Source organism: Dipodomys merriami, unplaced genomic scaffold (genome assembly GCF_024711535.1).
Source record: "Dipodomys merriami isolate MVZ:Mamm:240054 unplaced genomic scaffold, mDipMer1.0.p SCAF_85, whole genome shotgun sequence".
Classification (NCBI taxonomy): Eukaryota; Metazoa; Chordata; class Mammalia; order Rodentia; family Heteromyidae; genus Dipodomys; species Dipodomys merriami.
The window spans coordinates 2649201-2671180 of record NW_027206457.1 but is presented as its reverse complement, the minus strand read 5'-3'; the positions used below and the strand labels follow the sequence as shown (position 1 = coordinate 2671180).

The window sequence follows — 21980 nt, the reverse complement described above, 5'->3', positions numbered from 1 at the left end:
AGGTTATACAAACTCAAGGCCCTGGCAGACTGTCCTGGGCAGCTTTTCAGGAAGGATAATGCTGTGATCATGTATGTGCACCAGTGGCCATTCCCAGCACCACTCCTAGCCTCTTCCACTACCCTACCCTGCCTCTTCCATCCTGTGTGTGCCAGTCCTGCAAGGAAGTCAGTCAGTACTTGTTCTTACCCTTCCAAACATACTGCCATAAATCCCTCCAGATTTTGTCCCATCAAGTCCTCTTGGACAGGGACCATGCCTTGTTACCCTTCCTTCCCAGAATAAAGGAGGGGTAGCCCTGAAGGGTAAGCTCAGAGCCAGAGACCGTTCACCTTCCTCTTTGGCTACCTCCATCTTCCTAGACCAGCTGTTTCATGACCTCCTCAGCAGTGCAGTCACAAAGCCAGGTAAACATGAAGGTGAACTGTGCTCATTGATGGCCAGCTTGCTACAACTAGAAGCACTGAAGGCAGGGACCCAGCACTAACCTAAGGCTAACTCACACACAGAAACAGAAGGTCCAGAAAATGAAGGCCCTCCTTTCAATGAACCAGTTGGGTGGATTTTAAACGGCAAAGCCAGAATGGTGACCCAGATGTATTTGCAAATCCGTTTGTCATGTTGTTTGGCTTTTCTGAAGCAGATGCTGAGGCTTGAACTCAGAGCCTCAAGCTCTCACTCAGTTTTTTCCCACTCCAGACAGGAGCTGTATCACTTGAGCCACAACTTCATTTCCAGCTTTTTGGTGGTTAATTGGAGCTAAGAGTCTAGTGGACTTTTCTGCCTGGACTAGTTTCCAACTGTGATCCTCAGATTTTGGCCTCCTGAGTAGCTAGGATTATAGGTCTAAGCTACGGATACCCAGTCTGTCTGTAATTTCTTGGACATATACAAATGCACTCAAAACAGCCCCTATTTCTCTGAGCCCGGCCCAACCAAGGATGCTTGAGCCCCAGACGGGATACTGTACCTACGTTCCTATCCTACCTGGCAATATCTGCAGAGGGCCGTGCAACTACTTTACTTCCCTGTGCCTATTTCCTCCTCTAGAATAGTACCTACATTCTAGAAATGCCGTGAAGCTTGAACTCGCAGTTGATTGTTTCTTCTTATTATTATTAAATTTGTATTATTGTGTACAGCCAGCGCTGCAGTCACGGCCCTCCTCCAGCCCCGCCCCAAGGCTACGGGGCCAATCAGTGCTCCCGGACCTCCAGGGCTCCCGCAAGGCGCACATCTGGCCAGCTGGGGTCCCCAGCCCACCCACGGGGCCCGGTACCGAGCTGAGGGTGAGGCGCCGCCGCCCTCCCCCCGCCCCCCGTGCTGAGCCTGGGATGGGGAGTCGTGGGGGCGCCGTGCTCGGCGGGGCGGCCGGGCGGCCGAGGCGCCCGCGGTGCTGAGCTCGGTGGCCCCACCCGGGCAGCGCGCGCGAGCCGCGCAGCCCGAGCCTTCCCAGCCAGCCCCCCGCCGCGGCCGCTTTGTGCCCAGCCCGGGCCCTGAGTTATTGCGCCGCAGCCATGGAGCCCTCCCGCGCGGGGGGCGGCCCGGCGCGTTCCCAGGACAGCCGTCTCAAAGGGGTCCCAGGCCGCCCCACCGGCCAGCAGACGGGGGCGCGGGAGGGGCTGCGTTCCCAAGCGCCGGCCAGGCTCTCCCAGGTCGCAGGGCGGGAAAAGTCCTAGGCCCCTCTCCCACTTTACCCACCCTGTTCCTCCCTCCACCCCACCCCCCCCCCCCCCCGCCTTTCCTGCCCAACTGCCGGCCCCACCCCCACTCTTCCTCGTCCTCGCTCCTCCAACCTCCTCCTCCCATCCCCGCTTTCGCCTTCATCTCCCAGGACCCAGGGCCTGGAGCACCCGGTTCCCAGCACGACTGGCCCCTGCTGTCTCCCATACCACCTCTGCTGGAAGAGGGCTGGATTCTGGGCCGCACTTCCGAGGCAATGGGCTGGGGAGATTGCTGACCTCATTTACCCATCTGTTGGGTGGGAATGGAAGTGGAATGAGTCCAGTGCCAGACACTGAGGACCTGGCAGTGACCAGCAGGCACTTGCTGGATGGCACTCATAGCCAGTCTACCCACGGAGGAGGTCACATGAAGGCAGGCCTCATGTGTGGGGCAGTGCTGGGGGACACTCTAGGTAGGTTGCTAGGGCAAGATTAGGACCTTGCTCTTGTTTGACAACAGCCCAAATGACCTGGCCCACCAACCAGGAAGACCTAGAGCCTGGACTCTACAGGAGGGCCCCAAGGGACAGCCAGCAGTGAGTGTTCCCAGGGAGCAGGCCCAGGCTCAGAGAGCCCCAGCATCTCCCACAGTATATCCCTGGTAACTGTGAAGACTGAGGCCCCCAGAACCCTTCAAGCCCTCTGTCATATGAACATGTCCAGTTAGCCCATGCCAGACAGCTTTGCTATCAAGGCAAACAGAAACAAAGTGACTGATTCAGGCACTTACAGATGCCCCCCTACTCCTGCTACAATGAACTTATCTCTTTACAGGTAAAGCCTCGGCACCAGAATCAGTGCCCTCCACATAGTAGGTGCTCAGTACCTACTATGAATGGGATGAACAAATGCACAGCTATAATAATGCAAACCCTAAAAACCTGAAACCCAAAAACATGCCCAAGGTAAGATTCCAGGCCAAGTGATCTAATAGGTTTAAAAATCACAGACTATTAACATCTCAAAAAGACTACCACATTCACATTTTAAAGCCTCTGAGAAGTCCTAAAGTTTTAAAACAAAAACAAAACTTTTAACTCTGTTTAGTACAGTGTTTGCCAAACACAGTTGGCCCTAAGAAACATTTTTTTCTACCCTCATGACAGTAACTTTATTTTGTTTTTGTTTTTGTTTTTTGGGTCCGGTCGTGGGGCCTGAACTCTGGGTGGGCGCTGTCCCTGAGCTCTTCAGCTCAAGGCTAGCGCTTTACCTACTTGAGCCACAGCACCACTTCCGGCTTTTTTCTTTTTGCTTATGTGGTGCTGAGGAATCGAACCCAGGGCCTCAGGCATGCAAGGCAAGCACTCTACCACTGAGCCACCTTCCCAGCCCATGACAGCAACTTTATAAATGGTCAAAAGACTGTTAAAGCAGTGCGCTGGTGGCTCACACCGGTAATCCTAGCTACTCAGGAGGCTGAGATCTGAGGATGGCAGTTCCAAGCCAGCCCAGACAGGAAAGTTTGTGAGACTCTTATCTCCAATTAACCACCAGAAAATCGGAAGTGGCACTGTGGCTCAAGATCACTTGCCTTGAGCTGAAGAGCTCAGGGACAGCGCCCAGGCCCAGAGACCAAGCCCCACAACCAAAAAAAAAAAAAAAAAGACTGTTAAAAAGAGACTTACAAACCAGGTGCTCATGGCTCACACCTGTAATCCTAGCTACACAAGAGGCTGAGAGAGGCTGAGATCTGAGGATCATGACTGATGACAGCTTGGGCAGCAAAGTCCATGAGACTCTGGTCACCAATTAATCACCAAAAGAGCCAGAAGTGAATCTGTGGCTCAAGTGGTAGAGTGTCAGCCAGGAGAAAAAAAAAGCTAAGGGACAGCACTCAGGCCCAGACTTCAAGGCCCAGTAATCAACACACAAAAAAGAGCTGGGCACTGGTGGCTCATGTCTGTAATCCTAGCTACTGAGGAGACTGAGATCTGAAGATCATGATTCGAAGCCAGCCCTGGCAGGAAAGTCTATAAAGACTCTTATCTCCAATTAACTACTGAAAAGCTGGAGGTGGAGCTGCAGCTCAAGTGATAGAACACCAGCTTTGGGTACAAAAGCTCAGGGATAATGCCCAAGCCCTGAATTCAGAACCAGCAAAGAGACAAGACTGAATTGACAAGACTGAATCCAATACAGTACTGGGCACATAGATGGGCTCCAAAGCATATGGGTAATGGCTGAAGTGAATTCATGAACAAAGTTATCACTATGTGCTTTCTGCCCTCAATGCTGGAAGCAGGCAGTCTCTTCCCTGGTTGCTGGCACACAAGACTAAACACACCTGCAAAAAGTACACACATGTAAACATGCTCTGGCTCAAGCACATCCAAACATGTGTATGCATCTGATATACACATACCCACAGGTGCACACAAAGACCTATGCACACACAAACACAGACACACTCATGCAACCCATTCTAGGGTGTATGTCTTGCATACCCACATTCCCACTCCACCTGTGCCTGGCCAGTGAGTCCAGGAAACCGATAGGCAGACTTGAGGAGTTATGCAAACCCAGTATCTCTGGAAGAATGGAGGTAATCTATCAGGTAACAGCTTCAAAGCTGAATTCTGAGCACAAATGCATGAGCAAAAGAGAGAATGGCAGTCAGGCTGCTCCAGGGCAAGATTCCACCCCCAAAGAAGTAACTAATCCTCCTGGGAGGGCCATTTCAGTTTACAAACCTCTTTCTCTTCTGAGATCCTTACACCCCTCCTGGGATTGAAGTCCCTTTTCCCAGAAAATATAACTGAGGCCCACCAATAATAAAACAAAGATGTGGAGGCACAATGTTGGAACTCCTAGATCCATCTGCTCAGAATGTACCTCATCCTCCAAAAGCTTGGCGGTCTCAGGCTCTCCCTTGGTCTAGGTAAGTGGAAACAGCAAGCTCCCAACACATCTTTGCCCTTCCCTTGGGCACAGTTCTGTTACAAGGTCACTGTATGACCTTGGATAACTGATTTGCATCTCTCTGGGCAAGACTGACAATCCATAGGAGAGAGTCTATTATTTCTCAGAAAAAAAGAAAGCCTGAACCCTACAAAAGCAGCCAGAAGTAAGCGCCCTGATTAAATGAGGTCCTGCATAGCTCAGTGTCTATGTAGAAGGGATGTGGTTAAATGTTAGCCCCTCCTGCTGTTGTGATTCCGCCCTTTAGCGTCTAGGAAGAATGCCACCCTCTATGCTTTGGTTGCGGAATCTCTTCCAACTTCTCTTACCCTCCCAGTCCTAAGCCTGTACTTTCACCTCCACCTTCCCTGTCTGGTCCAATCTACAGGGTTCTCTATCCTTTCTGGCCTGTGAGCACATGGCTTCACTTGGTTTTCCTTACAAACTTCTTGGAGCCCAGGCAGAGTCTCATCTGGGTAAGATGCTCAGGATTTATCTGGGCTCCTGTAGCTCATATTTGTAATCCTAGCTACTCAGGAAGCTGAGATCCAAAGGATTGAGGTTTAAAGCCAGCCCTGGCAGAAAAATCCTCAAGACTTCATTTCCAAACAAAAAGAGAAAGCAACAGAAAGAGAAAAGAGTGGGAGGGGAAAACAGAGGTAGGAAGGGAGGGGAGAAGAGGGAGAGGGAGACTGAGATGGAGACAGAGACTGAGAGCCCAGTACCTGTAGCTAACAAATGTCATCCTAGGAGGTTGGCATCTGAGGATCTCAATTCTAAGCTAGCCAGGGCAGAAAAGCCCGTGAGATTCTTTTTTTTTTTTTAATTTTGGTCAGTTGTGGGGCTTGAACTCTGGGCTTGGGCGCTGTCCCTCAGCTCTTCAGCTCAAGGCGAGCGCTCTACCGCTTGAGCCACAGCACCACTTCCACCGTGAGATTCTTACCTCCAATTAATCACAAAAGGCCAGAATTGGAGCTATGGCTCAAGTGGTAGAGCACTACTAGCCTTGAACACAAAAGCTCAGGCCCAGGCCCAGACCCAGGCCCAGCATTCACTCCCCAAGTCTAGCAGAGGGGGGGGAGTAAAGTTGATCTGGGGCCCCACCTTTATGATTCCAGACTCTAGACCCAGGTAATATTTCTTTAAATGCCCAAAATGCTACTTAAGTGAGTGGTCAAAATGGAACCTTGGTGCCTCACTAAAATAGCAAGTGAGAGAAGCAGCCTACAATACTACCTGTATTCAAACTTTGACATGTATGGCATATGTACATATGTCTTTATAAATGCACTACTGAATAGGTATGGGAAAGAAAACAACCCAGGACAACAGCCCTTAATCCTGAGAAAGAAGTGAGATTGTTTTTGTTTGGGAGGGTTGGGGTTTTTTTGTTTTTGTTTTTTTGGGCAACTACTGTGATTTCAACTCAGGACCTTGTGATAACTAGGAAGGTGCTTCACCACTTGAGCTTTGCCCCAGCCCTAATTTTTTTTAGGTAAAATATTTTGTTTTTGCCTGAGGCTGGCTTCAGACTTCTATCCTTGACCTCCAGCCTCTCAATTAGCTGGATTCAAAGGTGTGGACCATCATGTTTGACTTATTACTTGAGATGAGAATCACACTATCTTTGTGTCCAGACTGCTTTTTGAGAAACTGGGATTGCAGGCAAAAATCACAGGACCCAGCTAAAATTATTCAAGATGTAGAAATTAAAGCAGGACATAGTGGTATGTGCCTATAATCATCAACCAAGTGCCGGTGGCTCACACCTGTAATCCTAGGTACTAAGGAAACTGAGATCTAAAGATTGTGGTTCAAAGCCAGCAAGAAAGCCTGTGAGATTCTTCGGTAAACTACAAAATTAAAAAAAAAAAAAATGGGAAAAGAAAAAAGAAAGGGAGCAAGAGAAGGAGGGAGGGAAGGAGGCAGTTGGTGGAGCTGTGGTTCAAGTAGTAGTGTTAGCCTTGAGGAAAGGAAGCTCAGGGATAGCACCTAGGCCTAGAATTCAAGCTTCAAGACAAGCACAGAAGAGGAAGTACAGGGGGAGGAAGGGGGAATTGCTAAAACCATGAGACTGTCCTTCTGAGTATCCTTCCCAGGGACCAGGGCTGATGGCTCTGAAGGGTACGTGCCATTTTCCACCTTCAGGACGAGATCCACCAGAGAATTTCCTTTCAACAATGCCTGGCAGAGCCCCTGGAGCCAAAAGAACCAGGGAGACTGCCAACTGGGACCAAAGATTTCTACCACCACCAACTCCAAAACTCCCAATACCCAAAAAAGGCACAGACATCACTGTCAGACTTTAAGCCCTTTCCTCATGTTTCTTGCTCACTAAAACCTTTCAAAAGGCCAAGGAGGGGAGGGGGGGGGGGGGGGGGAGAACCAACCAGTTGCTCCACCAAGGAATTTCCCAGAACAGAGTTTATTACTGTAGATCTGACACTTTAAAAGATCCTTCTAGTCTGCATTATTTTAAAGCCAGAGTTTCTCATGTTTTGCCCTGCTTGTGTCCTAGGAATTAAAAACCTACACCTCCGCCAGGTGTGGTAGAATATACCTATAATCCCACCCAGGAGGCTCAGACATGAGAACTGAGACCTTGAGGCCAGCGTACAGGGCTGGGGATATAGCTTCATGGTAGAGCAACTGCTAGGATTCACAAGGTCCTGAGTTATATTCTTACACTGTAGAAATAAGAAAAAAATAAAATGAAAATGATAAAAAATAAACTTATGTTACTAGTCCAAGTAATTCCATTTCATTTTATAGATGAGGAAACTGAGGCCCAAAGAAGGAACTTTCTTGACCAACACTGTTGATGGCCAAACCATTTCCTCCCCTAGGAAGAAAAGCCGCCCTTTACCATTCTGATGGGTGGCTCCCCTGCCAGCATTGTCTCTCTCCTGCCTCCTATCAGCCATCCTCTCTTCCAGTGCTAACCTCTATGCCTGAACAAGCCCTCTCTGAAAGACAAGGAGGGTCCAGAAGGCTGCTCTGTGATGGCTGAACTGTAGAGTCTGCCAGCATCAAGCCCACCACATAGGTCCAGTCTGACCCCCGAACCTCTGTGACAGGGTGGGGTGACATAGAATTTATTGAAGCCAACATACTGTTTTGTTTAGAATTAGTATAAAAATCCCATGTTGCTCAGTCATTTTTATTTTATTTTATTTTTTTGGAGGGGGGGTCTGGTCGTGGGGCCTAAACTCTGCCTGGGTGCTGTCCCTCAGCTCTTCAGCTCAAGGCTAGCACTCTACCATTCGAGCCACAGTGCCACTTTCGGCTTTTTTCTTTATGTGGTGCTGAGGAATCGAACCCAGGGCCTCAGGCATGCAAGGCAAGCACTCTACCACTGAGCCACCTTCCCAGCCCCTACTCAGTCATTTTTAAAGTGATGTTTTACAAGCCTAGCAGAATATGAGCACAAAGCTCTCAATAAGTGGTGGCCAACGTCTCAGGGCACTGGAGAATAAAGGAGAATAAGGACCCCCACCCCCATCCCCAGGAGCATGAGGGCTCAGCAGGACAGAGACTGAGGCCAGCAGAAAGCCCAAATCCTATTTAGGCCTTCTGACTGACAGTTCATGTGTAGAAGAGTCCGCTCAGTCCCTCATTCCCCTGCTCGTGGATGAAATGATTTACTCCTAACTCCATCATTCATTTACCAGTCATATTTATTCCCTTGACTACTTATACTCATTTAAGAAAATTCTTTTTTTTTGCCAGGAGGTACCACTGACTTATGTCTATAATCCTAGCTACTCAGAAAGCTGAGATCTTAAGATCTCCAGTGATTTACGCCTGTTATCCTAGCTACTCAGAAGACAGTAAAGTCCATGAGGCTCTGACCTCCAACTAACTACTAAAAAAGCCCAAAGTGTAACTGTGGCTCAAGTGGTAGAGCACTAGCCTTTTGCAGAAAAGCTCAGGGAACAGCCTCCAGGCCTTGAGGACCAGCACCCCAAAACAAAGAAGTTTTTCAAGCACAGTGACCCACAAGACCAGGCTGAGGCTATCTGTGAATGAACTCCAGGCTGCCCACAACCCATGCACTGAATTCTTGCCCTTGGATGAGCAAGGCAGGATGGGCCCTGCCAACTCTCAGCAGGGCCGCTGTGGGGGCCAGGAATTTCAGTTATGCTCCATGGCTGCAGGAGATGGAACTAGCACCACACGCCTAAATGACAGGAGACAAACTACAGCTTTACCTTTGAAGTACAGGTTAAAAACACACAGAAGTAGCAGAGAGGCAGTGAGCTCCCAGAGAGTGAAAGCAAGCAAGCCCAGGATTGACAAAACTAAGGATGCCAGAAACACACCCAAAGAAGTTTGAATGAAGAGACCTGTGCCTTTCCAACCAGCAGTTTTCTAGGATTCTAAAGAGGTCACAGGTAAAAATAGTAAAGGCCTGAGTGCTCCCCCAGTGCCTGCAGTGCCTCCTGACTGACCACACCCTCCCCGAGGGACACAGGGCATCTACAGGGGCCATCTTGGGTGCCAAGCACATGTGCACTCTTCTTGGGTCCCCAGAGAAGCCAGTTTTCTCTGCAGCCTTCACCCCAGTGATGAGAGCAACCCATCTTTCCATCTCCCTCTTCTGGAAGCCATTCTCCTCCAGCACCTTCTCCCAAGGGACTCTCTGGAGCTATGATTGTCTCTCCTCTTCCCAGGTACAAACCTGCAGTCCCGGGGGAGTTAGAGACAAAGCCATTTCTCTTGTTTAGCAACTGTATGTGGCTAGTAGCTCCAAAGTCCCACACCAGCCAGGCCAAGGGGGAGACACCTGCCCAATCTTCTATCCTGGATATGGCAGCAGCCATCCAGCCATGTCCTGGCTCTCTAACCATGCCCAGATGGCCATCACTCTGCCTACAGGCAGGTAAAAGTCTGTGCAACAGGAGTTAGGTGAACAGTATGTTTTATTTAATTAGGATCAGCAGAAGAGATAAACCTCACAGCAGGACAGGGGATGACAACGCTGCACAAAATAATTCATGCCCAGGTAGCGAAAGGGCAAATTTCAATTACAGGAAAATCAGGAGGAGTAAAAGTTCTATAGCATAGACAAGGAAAAGGAAGAGGAGGAAGAGGAAGAGGAGGGGGGAAGGGGAGGAGGAACAGGAAGAGGAAGATAAATCGCATGAGTATCTACAAAGTGTAGAACTAAGGGAGGCCCAAATGTTGGGCATTGGAGGACTGGAAATCAAGGCAATAGCAGTTCCTCCCTTCTCATATCACTGACAAACCAGCCTGAAGTATTCAGGGCTAGATATGCTGGCAAGGGCTGTCTGGGTCCTAGCAGGCAGCTGTGGGGCCACAAGAGAGCTGGCCTACCAGAGTCACTAGGCCAGCTCCTACTGAGGCAGGCTGACTCCCAAAGAATGGCTCATCCCTTGATGACAGGGCAAATGTTGCAACTGGAGCATGCCCTCAAATCACTCAAGAGCTCCTACCTGTATCCCTCCCCCAACCCAGCACCCTGGCCCCACCCCAAGTCCTGACCCAGCTACTTCCTGCCCTATTCAGGTCTTAACAGATCCATCTTACCCCTCACAGAACCATTAGCTCCTGAGCATTACCCCCTCTTCTGAGGCTGTTTCTCCATCCACTGCACTCTGGAAATGGAAGCCTTACCCAGATTGTCCCCTCCAAGTCTGATGCTCTTCAGACACTCAACACACAACCAGTTGAGCTCAAGTTAGGAATGAACTTCATGGTGGTGATGGCTGCACTACACGTGCATGTACTTACGTGCCATTTTAAATGCTTAGGACGGAAGTGGCACTGTGGCTCAAGTGGTAGAGCGCTCCCCTTGAGCTGAAGAGCTGAAGGACAGTGCCCAGGCCCAGAGTTCAGGCCCCATGAGCAAAAAAAAACAATATATACATACATACATACATATATATATATAATGCTTAAGACAAGATGGGAGCTAGAGACTCAGACCTGTAATCATAGCTACCCAGGTAGCTGAGATCTGAAGATCTCAGTTCAAAGCCAGCTTGGGCAATCTGTGAGACTCCAATTAATCACCAAAAAGTCAAGGGTAGAGCTGTGACTCAAATGGTAGAGACCAACCTTGAGAGCGAAATAGCTCAGGGACAGTGCCCAGATCCTCATTTCAAGCCTCTGTGCAGGAAGGAAGGAAGGAAGGAAGGAAGGAAGGAAGGAAGGAAGGAAGGAAGGAAGGAAGGAAGGAAGGAAGGAAGGAAGGAAGGAAGGGAAAAAAAAAGCTTACATGGAAAATTTTATCTTATTAACGTTCTAGCACATTTTAAGTGCCAGAAGCAGAAGTAGAGGGTAAAGAGCTCGTCCCCCCTCAGATCAGTCAGGCCAGCAAATAGGCCTTGTGCAAGTGAACATGTAAAACAATGATTTCTCTAAGCTTTGTGGCCCAAGCAAGATTATTTCCAAGTTCTCCCTCCAAAGTGGACCCCCCACATGCACAAGAGTGCCACCCATAGCCTTCTCTCTCAGCCCCTGGTTCCTGGCCCTTGGGTGACGTCACCCCCAATACCCCCATTATCCAGGAGAGGAAAATGGCTGTTAAATTAGTGAGCACATCCACAGAGCCCCATTTTATATCCCAATTCAGAAGATGACATGAACATCTGCTTTCACTTCAAGACATTAATTTTCAATTATTGGAGAAAAACAAAATTAGTCCTGACAAATTGCTGGTGAATACAGGCTCTTGTCTAGTGGTTCAGAGTAATAACTTCGGGGTCCACAATTAGTATCCTCACATGGAGTTTCCTGATGGGTCCCCATTATCTAAAGCCTAATGCAACAGTACATAATGCTCTCTCTGGTTCAAGGGAAAGATGCTCCCACAAGCTCAGGCTCCAGACTCTTCAGTGACCAGTTCAGAAACTAAGGAATTTAGGTGGGAAGCAGGGACAGATGGGAGCAAATTTAAAACTCCCACAGCAGCTACTTCCAGCTTTGGATATGTTAAGGCTTTCTTCCCTTTCAATACTAAGATTTCAGCAAAGCATTGGTGGCTCAGTCCTGAAATCCTAGCTGCTCTGGAGGCTGAGATCTGAGGATCACTGTTGGAAGCCAGTCCTGGCAGAATTAGCCCACGAGACTCATTGTCAATTAGCCAGCAAAAAGCCAGAAGTGGAACTATGACTCAAGTGGTAGAGTGCCAGCCTTGAGCAAATATGCTCAGGGACATTACCCCAGCCCTGAGTCCTAGACTGAGGTCCAGAACAAATACATACATACACACATGTATATCTATTTGTCTGTCTAGCTATCTATCTACATGTATAGAGATAGATATGTGTATATCTATATACATACACGTCTGTCTGTCTGTATGTATGTATGTATGTATGTATTTCACTCACTTCATAAATGGGGATGCAAATCCCTCCTGAGTCAGTCCATGTGTGCCCAGAAAAGGTATACTGAGATGGCCTCATAACTCAGCCCTACAATTCCATTGGCAACCTGCAATGAGAGGATAGATGGGCTCTCCCCTAAGACTCTTCCCACCCACCCTCACGATGCCATCCAGGATTACAAATCACAAACTCAACACCCTCGGCCCAACATCCAAGCACAAAGGAGTCTTTTGCAACAGAAAACTGGTTTCCAGGATCCCATCAACCCAGCAGCAGAACAAAAAGAAAAAGAAAGAAAAACTCTGAATTTGCCATTCTCCATGACCTTAAATCCAGAGAACAACCCAGTGGATAAGAGATCATCAACACCATAATCTCAAGAGATTACCAACATGGTAATCTTGTCTGATGGGTTTTTGTGTACCTTGGCTCTGAAGCCACTCTATCAATAAGAAGCCAGTGAAATGTGAATGAGCAGAAGAATTCACAGATAATGATGTGGCAATCTTTGAATTTGACTTGTCACAAATGAAACCAGAGTGTTTGCCACCCTAATGTGTTCAGACCATTGGGATGAGCTGGGAGGGGGGCAGGAGGGGGCGGACCGGAATGCAGGAGAGGCAGAGGGAGAAGAGAGGCAGGTTAAAGAAGAACGGAAGGAAGAAAACAAAACAACAGCCACAAAGGAAAATTATATCTTTAAGAAGAGAATAAAAGACACTGCTACTCCCAAAGTCAACTGGGTAACTGAGCTCCAACATTGTGTAATTGACTTTGCAAGTAGAACAACAGCCACGTAACAAAGAAAATGTGACTGTTTTCACAGCACTAATCTATAACGCTGGGAGGCCCTCCTGCTGTCAGCTGGGGCTGACAGTACAATAGCTTTCAAAAGGATATTACCATCATGCTTTTATTCCTGACATCAATCAAGACAAAGAGAATCTTTCTCACAAGACATTAAAAATCAAACCTTTGTACAAAAAGATAGGTAAAACAGCATTCTCCTTAAAAGACAGCCACGCGGAGCAATCAGCTAATTGGTGCTCCTTGAAAGCGGTAAAGTATTTTTATTTACTGCGAGTACAACCCCAATTGTTGGCTGCGGCAGATCCTGGCTGGTAGGCTACGAATCAAAAGTTTCCATCCAAATTTCCCCTACTTACTTCACCCTGCTTGGTGCTCACAGCAGGCTAAGGGAGCCCAACAGCCAGAACCAGAAACTTCAAGCAGGGGGTAACCAATCCAGGGTTAGTCCATTTTGGTGTGTAAAATGACTCTAATCACAAGCTCATAATCGATGTATAAAATTGCCAAATTTGCCAACCAACTTCTACTAGGGTTTCCCCACTATCCTATGCAATGGGGCACACACTAAGTCTCCAGAGCACACTCTGTTGTAGTTGTCCTACACCTACAACTACAAAGAAACCCCAGTATCTGTGTAGCAATTATTTTCAAGATGTGAAGGCAATAGCCTTTGCAACAGTGTTCCGGGCATGGACAAGATGGTGCTTGCTTAAATCAAGGTCCATTTGCCCACTTTGGCAAAATGACAGGGCCATCAGAAGACACAGCCACCCTCTGCTTGATTACTTGAAGACAATTTTATGGTCAGGAGCTGGGGAAACTACAGGAAACTGCAGATCCAGCTGCAGGATATATACAGAGCGAATGTTCAAGAGAGCTTATTATCTACGCATGTTCCAAATCTATGCACGTTCCAAACCAAGAAGTCATTCAGCCCCCATCCTTAAAGGACCCAAGATGCTAGACATGACACACAAAGCATCCACACCTCATCAGGGATCAACAGAACCAGGTAGGTCCAGGTGGCTCTACAGCCCACCCTATTGTGAAGGGGGAAGCCTCTGCTAGAAGACACCAAGGTGTTTTGTGATTTTCACCCTCTGGCACTCAAGAGACCACATGAAACTGAGTCCAGTCACTCAAAGACAGAGAGGTTTTATTCTAGAAGCATCTGCAGTAGGAAGGAGAGTTTTCACATTTTAGGCAAAAGTGTTTCTTTTTAACACAGTACTGAACAACAGGTGCTCTTCATTTCATTGCAAAATGGACAGAAATTATTTTTTTAAAGAAAAGGGAAGGGATCCAAATGCTGCCCTGCAGAGTCACCTTCTCCTACCACCACCTAAACTAAACTAGCCTGTTTTAGAACCAGGCAGCAAGGCAGCCTCAGTGCTGGGTTCCTTTCGTTTACACATCCAAATGAACAGTTAAGAGAAATCAATGCATCTAATTGCCAGACTATTAAATCCTACATCAGGGGAAGAATTCCACAGCCACCAGCTTAAAAGCTGGCTACCGATACAGCAATTATTGTAACTTTCTATTAGATGGAAGCAGACCTCAGCCTTCCGTCTCCAGCTAGGAACACTGTACTCAAGGCGACTGTGCTCCAGTTTTCTGCTGGTGTGACTTCCCCTCCTCCTCCTCCTCAGTTAACACACTGAAGCATGCCACAACATTGCCAGGGCCGGCTGCTCCTTCAAAATTACTTTATGACTGCAAAGTCACCAGCATTTTGCACCTTTCATTATTAATGCACACTAGGCACCTTATGGTTAACGTTTAGCAGGATTCTCCTGCCAGAAGCACATAGTTATCTTATTTTATTGCTTATTAAGTTTTTGCAAGGAAACAGGTGTAAGAATCTAAATAGCAATTACCAGACATAAAGGATGCTTGCTACAATGAAACAGACCCTTCCAAAGCTGGAAATCAATAACATAATTGGGGAGAGGGGTTAAATATTAGAATTAAATATTGCCTACCTGAATCCACATAGAAAGCTAAAGAAATCTACAAAGGATTTGTTTTGCCCTTCCTGCAAGATCATGTGCATTTAGTCAAACAAATCTCGACAATTTACACTTGTATGTGGTCTCAGCTGAATCAAGAAACCTGTAACCTCAGAACGCCTCTATTTATTACACCTCAATTATTTCCATGGAAACACTCACAATGGTGAACTCCGCTGTTCCCAAGTCCCCAGACCACCAAATTTCTAAGATGGACTTTTGAGGAGCTCCAGGCTGGCAGGAGAGGAAGACAAAGAAGGAAACAGTGGGCAGTGAAATCACTGGGGTTAGTTTGAGAGGTTGGGGTAGGAGGTGTATGGACACAGCCTGAGTGATAATTAATATAAGAACTGTAATTAACAGGCAGTTTCTAGATGGGGGGGGGAAAAGACAGTAATACAAATCAGTCAAAAGTTTGAAACTGAGGCTGAGAGAAAGACATATTCATTTTCCATAGGAATGAACAGGCTGTTGCATGGATTGGCAAGCAAGGGGAACAGGTCTCTTTAATGGTGAGTGACTGGGCAGGAATGGTCACCAAACCACCTGATATCATCTGCAGAAATAACCTCTGAGAGAGAGAGCAGCTGGGGAAATGAGGCCAAAATTATCAAAAGGAACAAATCACAACTAACACCACACCATTCCACATCACCAGGACATAAAAAGGGGGAAATGGGGAGAGGAAAATCAGTCAGACTGTGACTTTTCCAACATTCATGTGTTTGTTGGGTGTTTCTTTTTTGTTTTGTTTTTAAGCAAAAACCACAAGGTTTTGAAAACCAATGAGGCTATTTATTTACTCCCTGACCTACTGCCCTAGCCCCCTTCCCAATATTAACTGGGTATCCTCCCTGTTGAGCTGGGTTTTCCAAAGAAGGACAAACATCCCGAGGGGACAAGTGATCCCACTCCAGAGGGAGGCTGTGTGGGCCAGTGGGAAGTGAGCCCCCCTCCCCCACAGGACTGTTTGATTTTCAAAGCAGCAATGCCTGTGCTTTCAAATCACACCTTTCTGAGCATCCATTCAAAATTGTTACATTTCTGTCTTTCCTTCCTGCTATGGGCTTTTCATATTTCAGAGATCAATTACAAATTACAGTCAGGCAACATTCACAGCATAGTGCAAGGGGCTGAGCAAGTCCACAATGCCTCTACATTAGCCCTGACACACAGCAGTGGACACAAAATAAAATGAAATGCAAAAAGCACTGCTGTTTCTTAAGAAGCACCTTCAAGCATCTTTAAAGGTGAAGACCTTGCCATTTCAAACACTGGGTGTGGAACTGTCCACATTTAAGCACACACTTTGCAACAAGGCTTGAGAGAAAGGGGCAGATCTTGAACAGCAATAAATCCATCACCTGCTGTAACTCTTATCTATTCAAATTATCTTCTCTCTTAATTCCTCCCTTGATAAGTGGCCACATCTCCACCCTAATCACCCCAGTAAACTGAATCAAAGGCAAAATGGTGAGAGACAAGGGTTAGAGCTACTGTAGCTACTTACGGAAAAAGCAAAGAACCATGGGGAGAAACAGGGGGGTCTCGGACTCCAAGGGCAGAAAGGCAGAGAGGGCTGTATGGGTTGATGTTTACACTTCCCAAAATGCCTTCACTAGCCTGACTCCTACTTTCCTGGATTCCCCCATGAATTTGCTTGAAATGTGTGCTACACATACACACGTATACATTTACAGACAGACACGCATTAAAAAGCATTTCAAGGCTCATTTCATGAAAGGCTGAAGCTTAATTCTTAAGTCTTTTCTCTGAGATCACAGAGTGGTTTTAGAATTCATTTCAAGCAACTCTGAAATATCCACCCATCTCTTCACAGCAAACTCCTCCACCTTTCCTTTCTGTGGCTGTGGCCTGCGAAAATAAGGAGGGCTGGAGACCTGGACACAGGTGATGGGTAAGCAATCTTTGTATCTTTTTACAAAAGAAAATCTGCCTCTATTCATAAAACTAAAAATTCAGATCCTACATTTTCTTTTGAGCTGTGTTTAAGCGGCTGTTGGAGGAGTAAGTAGTTAAGACAGGGAAAGAAAATCAAACATTACTTCAAGGTACGGAGCTCTTCTACTGGGCAAAAGGACAAACATGGGCCCTTCCTCGCTGTCCTCTTCTGGGAGGCTCTTCGGGTGTCCTTGTTGGGCAATCACAACAGCCTTGCCCGAAGTTCTGTGGGGCAGGTCAGCTGCTTCAGATTGGGATACTAGACAGCAGGCAGAACAAGACCAACTTCTCTCAAAGAATAAAGGGAGAGGGAGCAAACAGGGCGCTCAGAGTTTGGATTGTGTGTGTCTCCTATGATGACAGGAAGCGTCTCTGTGGCCCTGACTCTCCAGGGGATTTAGGAGGGAGATGGCGGGTGTCACCACTCCCTGCAGTGCCAGATTCTGTCCCAGGCATTCCAGCCAGGAGCAAGGCCGGCAGGAAGGGAGCGGAGCCCCAACGCCTTCCCGCGCAGGCCTCCAGGAAATGAACTTTTCAGAGCAGAACTGGGCTGCGGCCAGAGGTCACCAGGGGAGTTGGAAGAAGACAAGAGCCTAGGGACTTGAGGCTTCAACACACAGCCGCTCTCATCCTGTTCCTCCATCAGCTTCCAGGGCAGCCAGCGGACCGGGCACCCACTCGAGGGGCTGGAAAGGGGACAAAGCGGCGGGCCAGACCAGAAGAAGCCGCCCTAGGGAGAGAAAGGGGCAGGAAGGGGACCAGGGCCAGCGCGAGGCCTCTGCCCGACCTCTGCGGTCCAGGGGCCCCTGAGCCGTGGGCCCTTGATGGAAATGAAACGCAAGACATGGAAGAGTGTATGCGTGCGAGCGCGTGTGCATATGAGCGTGTGTGTACACTTAGATGTAGCTCCTCAATCGTGCGTGCCCTGGGGATTCGGTAGAGGAAGCCGGTCTGGGTGACGGAGGTGCGGCAGCCAGGGGTCGGATCCCGGGCCCCCGCGCCAAGGGGCGCTGCCGGCGGCCGCTGCGCTCCCCCGGGGACCCGCGTCCCGCCGGCGCGGCGCAGACAATGAACTCCTGGCGGAGGCTCCTTGCCCGGTGGGCCTCGGCGGAGCAGGCAGGAAGTGCGGGGGCCCCGACCGGGAGCGCAGCCTGGACAAGGGGCGGAGGGGACGGCGGGGGGAGCAACACCCGGGCTCCCGCTCCGCACCCCGGGGCGGAGGAGAAACGCAGGAGCAACCTGGCAAGGCCCAGAGCCAGCGACGGCGGCCTCCGGAGCGCCGTCCTCGTCGTCTCTTCCTTCCTCCCGCCACCGACATTCGCAATCCCCGCCAAGTAGGCCCGCACCCCATGATTGGCCACACGGGCCCTGGACCCACACGCGGGGAACTACGAGGGTCCCCTAGCGGACACCCCCTCCCCAGGCCCCGGGCCCCGCGAGCGTTAGCACCCGGCCTGGAGAGGAACGAGAGGGCAGAGTGTCCGCGCCATGCCCCCTCCGCTGCCTCCGCCTCCCGATCTCGGCTTCCTCCACCCCCTCCGCCTGCGCCTCCGCCTCCTCCGCCGCCACCTCCTCCTCCCGGCTAGCTCGCGCGGGTCCCCGGCCGCCCGCTCGCCGGTCCCTCCTCCCTCGCTCGGCCCTCCCTCCCTCCCTCCTCGCGCCCTCGCTCGTTCGCTCGCTCGCGCCTCCGCCGGGCCTCGCTCGCTCACCTTTCACCGAGCGCGGCTTCGCCTGCTTCCGCCTGGACATGTCCGGGGCTCCGGGCGCTCCGTCGCCCTCCGCGGCCGGCTCCCCCCGCCGCCCCCCGCCGCTCCGGGCAGCCCTTCTCCCCCTTCTCCTCCTGCCTCTCGGAAACTTTTTTTTTCTGCAGCCGGCTCGGCGGCTGTGGGGAGCGGACCGCAGGTCTGGGGCGACCTCCCTGGGGGGTACGGCCTGGGCCGGCCGAGGCCGCTCGAGGCGGGGGGAGGCCCGGGGGGCGCACCGGGGCTCTGCCTGTTGCAATGCGGCAGCCGGGGGCTCTGGGTCCCAGCGGCGCGGGGAGTCCGGAGGCCACTCGGCCGAGCCGAGTTATGCAAAAAAAAAAAAAAAAAAAAAAAAAAAAGGGAAAAAAAGCCGCCCCCCTCCTCCTCCCCACCCCCCGCCGGCCCCCGGCCCCTGCGGCCCCCTCCCTCCCTCCCCCACCCCACCGCCACCCTCACCCTCCTCCTCCTTCTCCTCCGCCCCTTGCCGGATTTTTGTGCAAAGTTTGCAGGCGTCCGGCCGCGCAGCCCGGTGTGGAGCTCACAATGAACCCATCCGAGAAAGGGGAACCGGGCTGGAGTCGAGAGGGTCTCGGCGGGGTGGGGGGGAGACTGGAGGCGGTCGGGAGCTCAAGAGATCAGCACCCCCCCCCCGGAAAAAAAATCCTTCAAATTATCCCCTGCCGCACATAAAAAAAAATAAATATTAATGGCTCAAAAATGTCCAAACGCCAGGTTTGGAGATAGTGATGGGGGGGGGGGTCCCTCAACTCAGCCTACTCGGAGGGGGGCTCGGAACGGCCGCAGTGGCTGAGAAGCCACGGCTCGGGTGCCCCTGGCTCACGCCCCCTTCTCTGGCTATCGGCTCGGCCCGGCAACCGGCTCCCGGGAGGAGGAAGGGGCGCTCAGGCGGCGGCGGGCAGGCGCACCCGTGCCCCGGGCATCGCTCAGCCCGTGCGCCGGGCCGCCGCTGCCTGCCCTCGGGCTGCGGTGCTCAGAGCGCGGCGCGCAGCCGATCCCCAGGCCGGTGCCAAGTCGCCGGCCCCGCTAGCTGCCTCCATGGACCAAGGGCTCGGAGAGGGGGGACGCGGCGGCCGCGGTGGCGGAGGCGGAGGACGAGCAGGCGGCGGCGGCCGGGCTCCCGTCCTCCCGGGCAGCGGCGGCGGCGGCTGCGCCCCGGCTCCTCCGCGCTCCAGCCGGCGCCGGCCCGCCCGCCAGCCTCGCTCGCGCTCCTGTCTTCTTTGTGGTCGCTGGCTCTCCTCCTCCCGATCCGGCTGCTGGGGCTGCACTGCAGAGACACATAATAAAGCCAGGCTTGGCTGGAAATGTAGCCGGGTCCCAGCAGGAGGATGTGAGGAGCGGAGTCCCGGCGGGGGAGCGCTCTGATCCCGTGGGGCGCCCCGCACTGCTCCGGCTCGGATCAGACGGAGAGAGGGCCAACAGCACCGAGCGATGGACAGCGTTGGAAATACAGCTCCGGCCGCCCGCAAAACCCGGACCGCGGCGGTGGCGGCGGCGGCAGGCACAACGCGAGCATGGGCACCGCACCGGCACGCGAGGCCCCGGCTCAGGCGCTGGCGGCCCCGGGGGCGGGAGGAGGGAGCAGACACAAGGCCCACGCGGGCTGGCAAGTTAGCCTAGATACGTTAGCATCAGGAACTGCAAAAAGTGAGGGCGAGAACGGGAGAGCAAACTGAGGTGAGCTACCTAACATCCCGCCCTACGCTCGAGAACCCTCCACGACCTGCCTTTTTCCTCTGTTTCTGCGGATCTCTCAGTGTTCCAAGACCACCCCTGCGTGCAACCAGCAAACTTCCATCACTGAGCTAACACGCCCGCCTTAGAAGGCTTTCCGCGTCTGGTGCGCATTTCCTGGCTACGTCTATAAAAGGCACACCTTACTCCCAAAACACTTGGGAGGTACCCCTTCCCCCCAAGACTGATAAAAAAGAAATAAAGGAACTTCTACTTTCCACAAAGTTTTGCCCCGACCACCAGGGGGCGCCGCGCGTCCCTGCAAGGCTTGAACCGCTGGAGACCCGGGTCTCCACGCACACCCCCGAAGGGCGCAGTCTTAGGAAAAGTCATCCCAAGGCGGTTCCCCTAAACCGCTCTTTCGAAGTTTCCCCTCCTCCCCCAGCTGCTAATGGCCTGATTCTAGGTTGGGGAGAAGCCCCTGCCATCGCTCCCCTCCCCCCGCCTCCCGGGCGAGTGGCGCCACGTTGGGCCGGCGCGCCCGGGACCTGGAGAGCAGAACGGGTGCTCGGCGCGGGCGCTGGGGGTTATCAATCTCGCGGATCGATAAGTTGCCACTTGGAGCAGGGAGGGTTGTGTCCCCTCGGAGACGAGTTACCCAGGGCAACCTTTCACGGAAAAACCCGCTGCCCGCCGAGAAGCAGCGCCGGGGCCAGCTCAGCAGCGGCGCCCGCCCTAAGCAGGGTGCCCGCGCCCCGCAGTTTCCCGGCCTGCCCGCCAGCCGAGCCCGCGCCCCCCTCCGCTCGTTTCTCGGTCCCGCCGGGCCCTGCTCGCCAACCCCGTGCTGGGCTGATTGCCGAGGTAGATGCCACCCCCGCACCCCTGCAGCTTGGGAGCGCTGGCCCGCGGATGCGGAGAAAGGCCAGAGGCGCGGGGCGGGGGGGGGGGGCGCGAGGACACCACGGAGATAGAGTCGGGGAACGGGCGGAACGCGACGCCGAGGCCAACACTGTGACGACGGAAGACCGACAGTGAGGACCCCCGAAGGGGCGACCTCATGCCAGAGACATCGCCTAACTAGGCTTTGAAGGCCTCCACCTCCCCGGGTTAGGTCTGCCACCCCCAGCCACGAGCCGCCCCATCTCGTGCGTCTGAGTGCCCACCGTCTTCCCGAAGGGAACCACAGTCCCTCCCCCTTCCCTCTGGCCCCCCACGGATGGTCAGCGTTAGACTGAAAAGAGATGCCAAGGGCCAGAGCGAGGGCAGAGGCCGCCAGGCGCCTGGGAAGGAGCCAGGAAGGAGAGGCCGGATCGGTCGCTCCCCCCACCCCCGCCGGCGCCTGGGATCGAGGCCCACCGAGAGAGGCTGACAGGCGGCAGATGGCACACGCTGGGGGAGGGGGCGATTGGCCTCGGCTCCGGGGCGCCCCCGCCGCGGGCTGCCCCTCCTAGGGGGAGGGGGCGGGGAACAGCCCCCAGCTCCAGCGCTCAGGCTCTCTAGGGGGTTGGAGACTGCGGATCCCGCCCCGCTGGGAGGGCGAGCGGACAGACAAAAGGAGCGCAGTGGGGAAGGAGTGTGTTGGACTGAGGGAGGGGAGGTCACCCGGCCGGGCGGGGTGACTGCGCTGCCTCTTCTCCACCCTCAGGGGATGGTCCGAGGCTCAGAGAAGGAGGGGGCGCGTGTAGTAGATGGGGGCTGATGCCGGCCCATTCAAAGAACTGGGGTCCCTCACCGGCACCGAAAGTTTTCGGAGCCCACGCCCGCGTGCAGCTGTCACGCACGCCG

General features: G+C 52.1%; 1 protein-coding gene and 1 long non-coding RNA gene across 3 annotated transcripts in view; one reads left to right on the top strand and one right to left on the bottom strand.

Moving 5' to 3' along the window:
• Znf423 (zinc finger protein 423) overlaps positions 1 to 18858 on the bottom strand; it is a 324973-nt gene extending 306115 nt beyond the window's left edge. The window contains exon 1 of one of the 2 annotated variants that reach the window (XM_070011960.1): positions 18471 to 18858. In XM_070011960.1, the coding sequence (XP_069868061.1) occupies positions 18471 to 18510 (40 nt within the window). In that variant the 5' untranslated portion in view covers positions 18511 to 18858. Of the gene's footprint in view, positions 1 to 1895; positions 1917 to 18470 lie in introns of those variants that run through there. The other variant, XM_070011966.1, reaches the window with a different exon arrangement.
• LOC138820233 (uncharacterized) lies at positions 15006 to 17524 on the top strand. Its single transcript, XR_011369794.1, has 4 exons — positions 15006 to 15085; positions 15257 to 15311; positions 16640 to 16717; positions 17408 to 17524. It is a non-coding gene; the product is annotated as an uncharacterized lncRNA (long non-coding RNA).
• Positions 18859 to 21980: the final 3122 nt, after the last annotated feature.